We start from the raw sequence: 14578 nt of genomic DNA, 5'->3' as shown, positions 1-14578 counted from the left end.
GCAGTGCTGACAGGTAGTAGACGATTATCTCAGGTTACATGTGACCTCTGGGGTCAGCAGGGTGGATTTTGGTGTGACTTGAGCCTAATAAAGACGAGAGAACCCTTAACTTCTGCTTGAGAATCTCCTGAAAATTCAGTTTGATCCCAACATCAGAAGGTTGCATAGATTTATTTTGATGAACAATCCTGTGATATACAAGTTACAACAGATTCAAAATGCAGTTTAATTTGCAACCCAGTAACATCTCAAGCGCTGTAGTCTTTTATTCGTGTCTCTGCTGATGAACTCAATCCTTTCTGCAGCTCACTTTTCTGTCTGTGTATCATATTTCTAACTTTGGCTATGGTCTGATTTCTTCGCCCATTGTTTAATATTACTTGACCGGCAGAGAGCCGTGTCAGTTTCAAAACTTGACACCCTTTATTTGCCCGTGCGCAGACACACTAGACACAGATACTGGCCCATTAGGTGAGACCCTTGCCTCACTGAGAGATAACACTGCAGAGGGAAACTGTAATTGTCTCTTACAATAATCAACCACACGCTTATTCAGTGGCTTCGAGACTGTTGCGTAACGAATGCCTTGCCATTCAAATAAGTCAGTGGGAGGAATTAGAAGCCTTGCATTGGAGGCATATGGAGAAAACACAAAGGAAAACACTGGACTGCAGAGTTCACACGGAGGTGGGGCTCAACATAATCGGATAATGGAAGAAAAGCTGAGCAGGCTTTCTCATAGCCCGAGTGGCGTGTAAGATGAGCAGTACGACTGATAGTCCATTCTGTAAGTGGAGTGCTGGACGGAGCAGAGACGTGAAGCCACGGTGCAGTTTTACTTATTACTTGCACAGAAACAGGTGGACTGACATAAGGTGTAGTGCTGTGTTTAAACTTGTGAGGATGAAGATAACAACACACAGTGTGTAAGCTGCAGGCTTTATTTTCACCAGTATTCACGGAAATAGTAAAGAGTAGGTAAAAATAATCACATTGCTGTTATTTTTTATTCTGTATGAACTTTTGACGATGAAGGCAGTTACGTTTATCCCAAATTTCTAAAACCATCTAAACCAGAAGCACTGTATAAAACAGCAGTAGAAACAAATCAGTGAGCTATCGTTGCATCAGATCTCAATAATAATGTGCTGCTGGTAGCTATTAAAGAAAACTCACCCCAAAACACTTTGAAAGCATTAACTGACTGCTCCAGGGACTGTACTCAACAATCCACTTATAGGCACATCTGTGAATTATGAAATGATCAGGAATGTAAAAAGTCTGTTGATTTGGGCCGATGTTTCTTTAAGTACAGTGGAGCAGCATGTTATGTACAGAACAAGAGAGCCGCAATATGGCTTGCTTCAGTACATAACCATCATTCAAAGAAGTGATTTTTGTTCGAGGACAAATCATTTCTTAAAGCCTGTGTGTGCATATTAGTGTATGAAGAAATGTCTGATTAGACGGCCTTACGTTATGATACCATGCAGTCGCAGAGGTTTGAAATGTGCAAGGTGCACCTTCAGATACTCTTGAAACCTACAAAAGAACAAGAGTTGGAAAAAAACTGCCCTCAAATGAGAAAGTAAGTAATCACAACCTACATTGAAAGTGCTGGTGTTGCCCCTCATTTTTTTCTTCCTCTCCTTCATCCTCCTCTGCTTTAGTTTGCCAAAGTCTCAAAGTGCCAAGTTCCCGCTTAACGCTCTAACTCTCTTTAAGCTGATGGTGCTCTTGAACCCCTTCTGAGCACCGCATTTACGCAGGCAGACTTCTGCTGTTCATCTGTTTCAGTCTTTGAGCAGTCCAAGTTTCCTGAGGGCTTCTTTTCGATCAGCTCCCATCCCAGGCACCACCATCACAGTGTATCCGACCGAGTTTGAGGGTTTGTGGGGTTCGGGCTGAGCTGCTGTGGTGGTCTTCACTGGCATGGCTGCTGCAATGTGTCGTGGTTCAGAACAGTTTCCGCCATTTCTCTGGTGTGCCAAGGTAGCGGAGCATTCCAGACTAGCTGCCTTCTGTCCGTTGGGATGTGATACAGACACAGGCTGTTGGTCACGTCTGGAGGAGTGATGGAAACTGGCACTGTTCTGCAGAGGCTTGTTCTTGGGCTCTGAGGGCACTTGAGAATAACAGAACGATGGGCTTCTTGAGCGATTAACATTAGGTGGACCTTTTGTGAACCTGTTTGATGTTGGATGCAAAGAGGAGTGAGATTTAGGGGGAGACGATGGGTCTACGGTCTCATTTTCGGACTGCTGGTCTTTCAGGAGGCCCAGCTTCTGCAAAGCTTCCAGTCTCACGGCCTGGGGATCTGTTGCTGGCTTGACACTGTGTGAAGCGTCTGAGGTTACTGATGCTTCATTTTGTATTTTTACAGATATGTTGGCAGGAATCTTTTTGGGCTTTGGGGCAACGACTGGAGGACCTGTCTTTGACATAGAATCCTCTGTGTGGGATTTGTCAGATCTCGGCAGGTTTCTGAGGTTTGGGCCTTCCATTGTAACAGGAAGGTGCTTGTCCAAGTCTATAGTGTGATCAACTGTGGGACATAAAGGTGTCTTCTTAGTGGAGGCACTCCTCCGCAGGTGAACAAGTGCCTCATAGGACAGAGGACCTCTGGGTAATGGACCTTCAGCTGTCCTAAAAGAGTAGTCCCTGGGTTTCGTGAGAGAAGGTATCACAGCATTGACCTCTAAAGGTACTTCTGAAGGACTGAAGTGAGGCTGAGAGCTGAGGTTTTTGTCTGGCTTAGCACTGGGTACAGGACATGGTGGGCTGCTTGCCACAACAAGAGGTGTAGGAACCAGGTAGCTCTGCATGGGTTTGGTGTCAGCATTTTCCTTTATGGGTTCTTTAGAGGCAGGTTTCTGTGAACCTGAAAGAAATACAAGCACACTCGTCACTATAGATGCAACAGATCTCTCTTCTAAGTATTTCATTGACTACAAGCTAATTCTACATCTGTGCCTACAGATTAACTCACTGTTGAGCTTGCTTTTGCTCATGGAAGCTGACAGGTCAGCCACTTTGGCAGCAACGCTGCCAGGGTTGGGCAGTTGGTCAGGTTCGTCATTGGACAGTCCACTATCCTCCTCAGTATCCAAAGACTCAATAGTCTCCTCCAAAAACATGAGACAGGCCTTCTCCTCAGCAGACAGGTGCTCCAGACTGTCTTCACTCTGTAATACATAAAAGTAGGACGTTCATTTTGGTGAAAAATCCACAATGACAGACCCCAAAAGTGACATAAACTCTTTAGCCTTAAACATTTTACTTCTACCTATGAAACTTTAGCTTGTATTTTTCAGCTCTCAGTACATGGATTTGTCTTGATATTGCATGTAGTTTTGTATAATGAGTTTTAGTAGAACTAAGGTTAAAGAGGGTAACGTCAGTAACTTACAAAGCCAGAATTGGCACTGACAATGCTGTCACAGCTGCCAGCGCTGTCCATGCCGGTCATCGTTTCCAATCCAAAGCCACCTGGCCAGGTATCGCTTTTGGGCATCTTAGTGCCCTACTTATCCAAGTTTAATGGCAGCGATTGTTGTGTTTCACTCTCTGAAAAAGGTATACATGGTGAGTTAGAAATACAGTTTAAACTTTTCCTCTATAAGCTTGGCAGGACAACATTATTCTGAAAACACCACCACAGTATTCAAAAGTAGATTCCATTTAATGGATCATACTAGCTGTTTTCCATATTCTAACCACACTGTTTATCCTTATGTCTCAGTGGATCATTTTCCACAGGTTGTCAGATCATTGATCATCCACACAGCCATTAATTTGCATTCATTTTTTGTACAATATGCAAACTATGGAGTCCCTAAAGTACAACACTGGGAATTTTCTTTAAAATATTTCCTCTTGCCTGCACTTCCAATCCTTTTGCAGTATCTCCCTTTCAACATTTAGCTCTAACCTTACAATAGCTTTTGTGTTACCTTACGCTAACCTTATGCAGAAATTTCTAATTGGCATAAAATAAAATCTGGTTGTTGTTCTTTACAAATGACCAGATTCCTTCAATGTCCAGACCCCTGATGAACAGTATGAACTCAGCTCACCCTCAGTACTGGTAGTCTGTATAAACATTTGCAATGGAAACATGTGAAATACTCATCATGCCACATGTGTAGTGCAAAAACTCACAATCAACAGAAATGTGAATTCTTATTTGTAACAAACTCAAACTCGACAGGGCTCGACACACAATTATTGATCAACAAAGCACTGATCACACAGTCTAACATACTGCTTCACTAAAGCAGACCAAGTCATTCAGTATTGTTCAGCTTCCATATTTCTAGAGTCAAGAACTTTGACCACATCTGATTTATTGCCATATGACAATCTATTACCTGCTTAGACTAATTATCCAATAAATGTCAGTACAGTGTGCACACACACTGATTCACAATATGTGGCTTGGTGTCAAGTATATTCTACATTTGTTTCTGACGGACACACACAGACTGACATGGATGGAAAATGAGATGTTGTGTGGGAACAGTAATCAGCACCACAGGGAACTGGACAGCTCCAGATCAGGCTGATCTGTGTTTACAGTTAGCTCGGGATTAAATGTGTCAAACATGTAAACATAACCCTGAGTTATGTCAACCCAGGTTTGAAATTACTTCTGTCTTATGTTCATGTTATCAGCCTATAGTGTAAAAATGGCCTACATTGTGGCTGAGCCATGTAGGGTTCAATATTTTAATAAAGAAATCAAATGTGTTGCACAAGAATCTGTGTCCAAGGAACACATTTATAAAAACATGGCTTTGATGAGGGAGCAGTTTGTAGACTTTGTACATCATCATGCCATTAAAGAACTACAGCTGGGTCCAATGGTTGGCACAGTATAACAGTGAGCACTCCCAGAGCTCTCAGGGAAAGTATCGCAAGAGAAACTCAAAACTATTACAAGTGAATTTATGTCGAAAGACAACTCAAACCATTACAACAGAATAAAAAGTATTTAAAAGCCCTTTACAGCCTCTGCAGAATCAGCTGTCTAAACCTCCTCTTGACAGGTAATGCCTTGCTTTGGGAAAGTTTCAACTAAAAATTTCTTCGCTCAAAGGCAGTTTTAGAAAATTACTGTTACCGACACTTTGAATTGTTTGTCTAGAGTAAACTTCGTTGTCCCCAAGGGGAAATTTGTCTTGGGCTCTTGGGCTTAGTGTTACAGTCCACTGCTTCGCATGGAGTCTTCTTCCTGATGGCAAAGGTTCATATTCAGAGAAGAGGGGATGCTGACAGTCAGCAATGACCGCCTTTTCTTAAAGGCTCTGTATGGTCTCATATTCTTTCTTTTTATGCATGGTGGCATGCCTGCTTTTCAGTTTTGTGGCACTTTGGTTCAAGGCCTGATTTTCTGTGAAGTCAACTGTGTTTTCAACAGTTGACTTCCTTTAGAAATGTCAAAGCTCGCAGCAAACTTTCAGAACAATCCACGCTCACTACTGCCTCACTCTAATGTAGCTTTTGACAAACTAAGGTGGCTAAATGTTAACTGTGATGGATTTAAGGCAAAAGCTATTTGCTAATGGCTGCCTGAAAACCATTTATAAGAGTACAGAATGCTTGGCAAATGGGTCAGAGTAATGTAAAGGATACATAGTCTGTAGGTGAGTGGCTACAACCGATGCAACAGTCCTTTATAAGTGTGTTTAGATGTAATTTTCTATTTTCTAGGTTTCTACATTGCTCAGTCTCACATGCAGACCTGCCGAACACCAGCTTTCTGATGACAGGACAGCCTTCCTCTCACAGAATGACAGTGTATCATAGCTTAGTGTGTCTCTGACAGATATCGAACTAGTCCTCTTACTGCATGTGACTCAGATTACCACACACATGCCACTCCTAATCTTCCTCGACCGGATCAGTTTCCGAGGGAGCTGAGGGCAGCAGCAGCAGCAATGATCCCCTAAAAGCTATATGATATGCAGTTTGACCACGCTGTCTTACTGTAACAGTCTAGTATTAGCACACAGTATTCATTTGGGTGTTTTAGGTGGTGAGAATGCGAATGTTAATGGCATCATTAGAGATTGGTCTCCTCCTGGGGATGATAAAATGTAGACGTTATTCTGCCAATATGGGACACTTTGGATAAAAGCGTCTTCCTAATGGTGCATGTACGGTAAATGCATTAGAAATTAAAGGAGCAGTTGTTTAACAGCAATTTAAGAATGGGATTTCTACCACAACAAACTGGTGCATTCAGCTTTTCTACAGGAATTGCAGAAATAGGGCTGGAAGTTTAGCATAAAGGCACCTCTGTCTGATCCCGGTGAAAAGAAATTCACTTTCGGATAAGTTTCGACACCTGACAGGGAAGTGCTGCTGGATAGGCCCTGAGAGGCACAAAAGCCCTCCTGTTCGCTGTTCATGCTTTACTGTGTCATCCCATTGCTGTAGAGTTTTAAAGCCCCTATCGCCAAGCCAATATGAAAATATCCCCACCTGTCCTGCTGCATGCAGGTCAGGATACCAATCTGTGGAACAGCGGAAACTCTGAGATAACATTTATTGTGTTTTAACCCGACACAATCTGGGTCAATCACATGCAAATAACAAGAGCAGCTGCTGTGGCCTGGAAGCAGAATATAGATAGACTTCAACTTTTCAAAATCATTTTTTGAAGCGTTCCTGTGCTGTTAAGTGTGTTGTGGGACTTGGGTTTTATCACTGTCATAACAAAACCTCAGACTAATAAGACTTAGACTTAGTAGTAGTTAGTCATTAACCCCCGTGGACAGTTTCCAGTGAAAGGACAATGAGAACACATGATGTTATCTCCACAGAGATGCACTTATCAACATGAGGGCAACCACCACCAAAACAGGTTGAGCTTAGCTCTCACAAAACCGTCTGACAAACTCCTCATAACATTAATCGTTGTGATTGTGGCTATAAAAGCGCACCCAGCCATGGTTTTTATTATACTTAATTACGGCATGACGTCAGAATCAGAATCAGAATCAGAAAAAGCTTTATTGCCAAGTACGCTTTTACACATACGAGGATTTTTTTCTGGTGAAATTGGTGCATGACACATCTACTAAAATAAGAGCATAAAATATAACAATTTAAATATATATACACAAGTCTGTTTTTGTTGTTGTGATGTAACTGGGTGTCACCACTTCATTTTTTTAAACGTTTATTTTAATCCTAACTACCTGGGCTTCAACCGTCTGCCTTTAGATTCAGCATGGTTTGTAATTTTGTTTATTTTAGGCTGTTTAAGTATAATAAAAACTATGGCCAGTCAAAAGGTGTTATGTATGCACAAGGCTTTTACTTCAGTCCCGGAAGACAAGTAAAACTAGTTTGCAAATAATACAAAAGCCGAGGGTTCAATTCTAAACAAATATAAAGTCGGAGAGCATCAGTATGTGTCAACAAAGTATTAAAGAAACAAGGATTTAGTCAGGAAATACAAACAGTTGAATCCACCGTAACTGACTCCACGCGAGCTACACATTCACCTGTTAACGTCAGAAGAGAAACTCGATTTAAACAGCACTATCAAACTTAAAATGGTGTTTAAACCGACAATAAGCGGACTGAACCGACCACAGAGTTTAAGTTTTCCGGTGAAAGCTGCTCCCGTCGGTCACATACCTGTCTGACCCTCCGCACCTCAGTCACTCATCCATCTTCTGCCTCTCGTGCAAGTAAGGACGTACGGTGTGCGCGAGCGATTGTGTGATAGCTGCATGAAGGACTTTGTGCCCTAAGCTTTTAGCCAATCAGAGCGCAGCGTTCTCCTTAAGACGCACGAGCCCTCGTTGTCATGGCACCTACAACTGCAGTAATCTGCTGATCGGTGTCTCAGTCGGTGCTAATGGAGTCAGGCTCGTTACGGAGTACTCGTTACTCTCTGGGAGGTAATTACTGGTGTTTTCGTTACATCAACGTTATTTGATTTAGTTACTATAGTAAGCTGTGTCGGACGGTTGAACGACGTGTTATTTTGAACGTCATCTTTGCCGCAACACGGTCATTTTTACAACAGCCTAAGTGAGTAACTTAACATTTTGGTGCATTTTTTTGCTTGTTTTACACGTTGAACAATGAATACAAATTATTAATAATCCTATATTTAAGTAGAAAGTAAAAAAAAAAGGAAAACTGTGTATTATCAGGAAAATGTACTCCAAGTAGAAGTGGCCTACTCAGTCTGTAGAAAAATGGTGAGTGTCAGTATTTTGTTGTGATTTTGGATTAATATTTGTATGTAGCTTTTTACTGTTGATGATGAGATGATTTTAACTACTTAATATCCGGTTGGGTATTTAAATCTACAGGAATGCTTATGTATATTTGGCACTTTTTGCATAAAAATGACACTTATCAAAGAGAAAGTAGGGAACAAAAGACATGTTTTCTCTACAAATTACTTAAATGATGAACCGATTATTATTATTTTCTGTTGATCAACTAAACAATGAATTGACAGATAACGTTCATACCAAAGACTGAAGAGAGTTTGATTGACATGTCAGCATATTTCTAAAATTAAAAAATGTAAAATAGATCTTTCCAAGCTGCGAGCTGGGAAGCCTGACTCTTAGCCAATCATCAGAGAAAACCCAAAGGTGAGACTGAGGGCACAGCTGGACTGACTGCAGCTGTTGTTAAAATGATTATTGACACCTGTTAACTCCTTGTTTTTCACGTCTTCTTTTGTAATAGCAGTGGGAGCTGCTACAGTTGGTCAAACACCTAGTGAACAAATCTTTGATCCTATTAAGAGAGGGTAGATGTTCCCTAAAATAACATGAAGGTAGTTTAATCCCACTACGATGGTGCAGGATCAGGATCAACTAGGGTTTATTTCCATTGGCGACAGGTTGTCAATAGGATAGAAATAGATGGGTGATGTGAGCACAAATACATTACAATAATTATTAGAAAGTAAGTTCAACAGAATAACTAAAAGAATAATCACCACTGACATGAAACATAATGACCAAGCAAGTCTGAGTTAACCGAAAAACAAAACAATGGATACAAAACGACTCGTACTCAACGCCGTCAGCTTGAACCTTTAATTGTGACACAACATTGAAAAAAAAATCAAGTAAATCCAGTTATTCTGTAGTGCTTTGTGTGCAACATTCATGGTTATTGTCCTTGAAGAGTCATGAGAACTTGGTATATACAAAATACAACAAAGCCATTTCATAGTTTCACTTTTATGCAAGCCTATTAATCCATAATCACTGTTAAACAACTGAAAGCAAGAGATGAGGAAAACAACAAAAAAAAGAGTCATTCACATTCAAACAAAGAAATAATTTGACATTTTTGTTTTGTCTATCATTTATTCCCAACACCATTTGAGTCTAATAAAAAACAATGAAAAAGCCTCTCCACTCTCAAACTTTCCTTTTTGGCAACAACTCAGTACCAATATTGCATCACAGACATGTGAAGTACAAATACTGGTTCTGTACAACACGAGGCCACAATAAACTTGGCTGAAAGAAAAAAAAAACGTATCCTGTGAATATCTTCATGATCTCCTCCAATTGAACATTTTTGAGCTGTGGTTTAATATTAGTGCACGCTTTTTAGGCAGTGAGTTACAAAGGAAGTAGCAAAGAAACGAGGGCTGACTGTAGCAGAAAAAACTGAGAACATGCTACAATTGTGCAAAACAGTGGAACAGAATGGACTTTTTGGACTGCATGCACTAAATATTAAACCAGACCTGACCTTCACTCATAGTTTTCAAACACCCTGACTAGAGTTACTTTTGGGCTGCAAATGTAAGCTTGGAAGTGAAAACTGCGAATGTAAATGGATAATACTGATCAGCAAAACACATGATGTATGGACAGTACCTGAACAGTAAATGCATGAAGTGAACATGATTGATCTCATACAGCATGTCTTCCACTCGTTCCACGTGTTCACTCAATACACCATCTTCTCACAATGATTTGTCTTCTGAAATGTAACGCCCGTCATGCTTAGTGTTTCTCAAAATATGCAGCGATATAAAACAAACAAAAAAAAACTGTATTTTTAAAAAGATTAGTTCTTACAGCATGATGACATTCGAAAATTACACACCAGAATTAAAAATGACACTTGTGAAAAACTGTTGTACCCATGAAGAAAAACAAAGAGCTACTGATTTTGTAAAATGTTTTGTTTTCAGCACCATTACTTTTTGTCTACTTTAAAATAACCTCACTGATGACCATGTTGCAACATCCAGAAAAAGGGAAAAAATAAGGAAAAAAAGTCTCTCACATGAGTAATTCAGCTAATTTTGATCACAATTTGCAACATGATACTGTATTTCAAAATGCATAACCTCAATCTCAACGCCCACACTCAATGGCCACGGCTCAGTAAATTCAAAAAGATGTCACAAGTAGCACATTTGTATAAAGATGAATCCAGCTTAGCATTAACAGCCCTACTGTGCTGAACACTTCAGACATCGAAAGTTAACCAAATTAGCAGTTTTCACTATTTAGCTTCTGACGTAGATCTGTCAACAACAGAAATAAAAAAACATGCTACATAACCAACATGATGAATAACAGTCAAACTTTGTGTGCTGCGCTTAAGACAACAGTGAATACATCATAGTGCAAATCATTCTTAGTGGTTGTTTTAAATTCTTTCTAGAGCCAGATGGCTGTTTTTTAATCACATACAAGTCGCAGTAACTGTTGGCAATTTGGTGCATTTTCTTACTGACAACACATCAGCGACTATTTGGAGAGTTATCAACACAACCCAGCCATCGAGTACTCTAAACAGATTAAAACAAATCCTAAGAACTGTTTGCATATTTTACTTGACCCAGTCAGACAGATCTGAAACCATCCCTAACAGACTACAATGATGGTTTAATGACATCGGAGCACTGCAGTAGCGTTTCTGACTTTGAGAACTGACAGCAGTTTAAAAGTAATACTGAACCGGTTAGAGGCTGAACACAGTGTCTGCAGATTCTCCATAGATGTCGCTGGACAATGTGAGGTAGAGGATCACACAAGCAGATTGACAGACAGACCAACAGTTGCCAGACATGGGGCACGGGGTTGGTGGTGGTTGTATTTGTGAGAGGGACAAAAGACAACATAACGCTCACACTTCGCCAAAATTGGTGTGGCCTGTCTCCTTGGCATGCTCACGAGCTTCCTTTTGTCCCACCAGGCCTGTCTGGCACACCATGCAGCGCAATGCAAAGCGGTTAACGTCCGTGAACTGCCGCTTGCGGCGAGCCTCATCTGCCAGCTCGAGGGCCTGGGCCAGGATTACGTCATCTGTGGTGGAGAAGATAGTCAGGGGCGGGGCGTCAGAGCCAGGTGTTTCTTTCTGCAGTGGGTCGTAGTGGATGCCGTCGTAGATGAGCAGCACACGTTTGTGGTAGCCAGCATCCTCTCCGAAGCGATCCACTCGGACCGTCTGAGTGTCCACCACACAGATCTCACACTGGTAAAACTTGGACAGGATTGACACCTCGATGGCTCCTCCCCAGGTGTCGTCACGTCTTATCCAAGAGCAGTACTCCTCGTTGGTCTTTCCCAGCACCGCCTCCGAGTAAGCTGCCGGGTCACTTGACACGATCTGCGCGATGAGGCCTCGCATCTCCGGGGCACAAGCGGGGTCATATACCCCGCCTTCCACCACATAATACACACTGGTGAAGAGGCAGGAGTTATCAGCTGGGACCACTCGACGTGCCAGCACAGGTGAGGCTTCCAGGCGTGGTACTTTAGTCACAGTGGGATGATCCTGAGGCTTTGGCTTGTTTTTTTCTTCCTCCACAATGAGTGTGTCTCCTGCAGAGGATGACACACCACAGTTCAGACTTCAGTAAAAAAAAAAAAAAGAGCTTGAAAACAACCACCTTGTTTACAGCTATACCGTTGTTCACTAAATGTTTTGCACATATTTGAAATGTCTCAAAAACATATGTTGAGTATATTAACATGAGCTGAGTTAAAGGGTGAGCTCACCTAAATTACACACACAAAGAGGTTTGCCTTGCCATCACTCAACATGGTGAACTCAACTTTATCTGAGTCCCTCAAAGCACTGAAGAAGCCAAATGAAAACATTCCAGTGGTGTCAGTTATGCTGGTTAATCTGCAAAATACTGTAGTTTTCATAATGATTATTTCTTCTGAATCTTACTTAAAAGTTCACCCAGTCATTATACTTCATGTCAAAATATACATACAACAGTAATTTAAACAGTCTTTGAACAACAAATGGTGTGAATGTGGTTCATGTTATCTGTATATTTTGAATATCTAACAACATACCTGATTTGATGGGGTAGTCCTTGAGGTGAGCGTCTCCATTTCGCAGATCAAGGCTGGAGGGCGGATAACCGACCATGATTTTCTGCACATCGCAGGGGATACCCGTCAGCTCCTCCACCTTGCTCTTCAGCTCTTGCACACAGGACTGATGAGTCAAGCCCTGCATTATGTGGCTCCCATTTTTGGTCTTACAGCGAAGCCGCAACATCCTACCTGCAATAACATGTGACAACACATCAGCAACACTGCAACTATTTGGTTTGAACTTTGCCCATCCACCGAGGCATTTGCTGGAAAGAAACTATAATAGCTTTCCTGAAGACACTCTGGAGTTTTTCTTGTTAATAACTAGAAAAGCCTCTGCTGCTGTCATTCTAATGCTTAAAAGCAAATATGATATATAATACACTGAATGGTTGGAAACACATTTTGAGAATGGGGTAATCTTTCTTCAGTGCAGAGCTGAAAGCTGTTCACTGTTTGTTGTTAATTTTGGTGACTCACAGTCGTGAAGCACAGCAAAGACTTTTGTTATTCTAAAAAAGAAAGAGGCCTGTCGGTGAATTATATCGGTAAATGAAAGAGTCACTTTATTCACCATTTCAATTTGGAAATGAAAATAAAACTTGTGCTGCCATTTCAAAGCTGTTATGGGCTGCATGGACATGATTATAATAAGGAGCACAAAGTGAAGATGGTCTGTGTACTGCTGTTAAAAAAATAGCTTTTGTCATTTCTGTAGCACAATAGAAAATGTTTTAGTTTTCCCAAATACATTTTCCAATTTCCTATTTCAATAGCAGTCTCAGAAAAGTCAACAGTTGGTTAGTGTTAGCCCAAAAGTACACAAAAGGCAGTGTTTCACTATTCCTGTAGCTTCTCAAATATTAACTCTACTGAGGAGTGGCCCCAATTTGCGGATGAGCAAATTTCTACTGAACTATCTGGAGTTGTACGTTTTGTAAGAAGGCAGGATAGGTGACAGGATTATAAAAATGTCTGATGGAGATTAACATGAAAACAATAAAAGGTTAGTGTTTGATTAACGAATTTTCAATGTAATATTCACATGTGATTAAAATAAAATAATCTTAATTCATTTATGCACAAATCTAATAAACGTGAAAACAGTGATTTTGTGAGGCATAAACAGGACCAGACTCATTGCATCTCTGAGGGGCCTTAAATCACTTAAATATGGATTTATCCTTAAAGAAAATATGCACGTTAATACTTTAAATACATTTTCTTGATTGCACTTACCTTTAATTGAGTAACATTCTCAATGCAAAGCTTTAACTTGTAACAGAGTATTTTACAATGTGGTATTAGTACTTCTACTCAAGATATAAATACTTCTTCCACAACTTCTTGTACACCACAATGCTGCTTGCTCGAGTTGGTTATGAAATCTATTGCATTCACATTTTGATGTGGTGGTTATTCAACTTATTCAACTAGCTAAGTTAGCAGTGTTAACTTTGCTGCTTTATCAGCTTTATTATCTTGCACTGGCTAATTGTATTTGTTAGCCAACACAGCAAGAACCAGGATGTTGGATACCCGACATTATGCTGGCCTTTATGTTATAATACTGCTTTCCAAATGGACCCAGCACAACAATTAAACTGCTGATGAACAGCAGCAGTAGAGCAGAACACATGACAGCGACATTTCTTTGTTTTATTTCTTTGTTCTGCCAGTTAACGTTGACGACTTAACTCAACAGCAAGACAAACAGATAGAGCGCTAAGCTAGAAACTCCCTGAAAAGCTGGAAAAATGCAGCGTTACGTTGAACCACTTGTCGCATAACTCGACAGATGGTCAAGTGACATTTATCCTGAAAGTTTTGGTTATCAAACACAGCTCCTTACCCGGAGTCATAGACAAACGTTAACGTTAGCTAGCATGCAGCTATCATCTGCTAACTTTAGCATGCTAACCTGCACATTGACTTGGCGTTAAATGAACATTTTTTCCGAGTGTTTCGCTTCCGGTTACACTTCAATAAATCCTCTTAACTGTGAACGGACGTATCTGTACACAACAGAGTATCTTAAGCGACATGACAACGAGTTAAGTTATTTTGTTTTCTTACCTGCTGTTAACTGCAGCCCTGCCTCAAACAATAAACATCCAGTGTGAGACCGATGTGTAGAACGTCACTTTACGTCTATATGACGTCATGACGCGCTAACTAACCAGCGCCGTTACCGTAAATTTCCTAATAGCTGAGAGCCGAAGTGAGTA

At 40.8% G+C, this 14578-nt stretch overlaps 2 protein-coding genes across 2 annotated transcripts; both read right to left on the bottom strand.

The window, feature by feature from the left end:
* Nucleotides 1-926: 926 nt before the first annotated feature.
* LOC143329200 (specifically androgen-regulated gene protein) lies at nucleotides 927-7713 on the bottom strand. The gene is made up of 4 exons (XM_076744997.1): nucleotides 7651-7713; nucleotides 3410-3567; nucleotides 2990-3185; nucleotides 927-2881 (listed from the first exon to the last, which is right to left on the bottom strand). The coding sequence occupies exons 2-4, from the start codon at nucleotides 3512-3514 to the stop codon at nucleotides 1794-1796; spliced, it is 1389 nt and encodes a 462-aa protein (XP_076601112.1). The 5' UTR covers nucleotides 3515-3567; nucleotides 7651-7713; the 3' UTR covers nucleotides 927-1793.
* A 1358-nt stretch (nucleotides 7714-9071) lies between these two features.
* Nucleotides 9072-14499, bottom strand: yod1 (YOD1 deubiquitinase). Its single transcript, XM_076742566.1, has 3 exons — nucleotides 14427-14499; nucleotides 12327-12539; nucleotides 9072-11840 (listed from the first exon to the last, which is right to left on the bottom strand). Exons 2-3 carry the CDS (start codon nucleotides 12532-12534, stop codon nucleotides 11143-11145), a joined length of 906 nt encoding a protein of 301 aa, XP_076598681.1. The 5' UTR covers nucleotides 12535-12539; nucleotides 14427-14499; the 3' UTR covers nucleotides 9072-11142.
* Nucleotides 14500-14578: the final 79 nt, after the last annotated feature.

Source organism: Chaetodon auriga, chromosome 2 (assembly GCF_051107435.1).
Source record: "Chaetodon auriga isolate fChaAug3 chromosome 2, fChaAug3.hap1, whole genome shotgun sequence".
NCBI lineage: Eukaryota > Metazoa > Chordata > Actinopteri > Chaetodontiformes > Chaetodontidae > Chaetodon > Chaetodon auriga.
This window is presented reverse-complemented; position numbering and strand designations above follow the sequence as displayed.

Excerpts from the sequence above, each read along its gene's own strand:
- yod1 (XM_076742566.1), bottom strand. The coding sequence starts at position 12,534 with ATGTTGCGGCTTCGCTGTAAGACCAAAAATGGGAGCCACATAATGCAG. Across the intron at positions 11,841-12,326 it reads GGACTACCCCATCAAATCAG|GAGACACACTCATTGTGGAG; the intron begins GTATGTTGTTAG and ends CATCCTCTGCAG.
- LOC143329200 (XM_076744997.1), bottom strand. The coding sequence starts at position 3,514 with ATGCCCAAAAGCGATACCTGGCCAGGTGGCTTTGGATTGGAAACGATG. Across the intron at positions 3,186-3,409 it reads TCAGTGCCAATTCTGGCTTT|AGTGAAGACAGTCTGGAGCA; the intron begins GTAAGTTACTGA and ends TATGTATTACAG. Across the intron at positions 2,882-2,989 it reads GAGCAAAAGCAAGCTCAACA|GTTCACAGAAACCTGCCTCT; the intron begins GTGAGTTAATCT and ends TATTTCTTTCAG.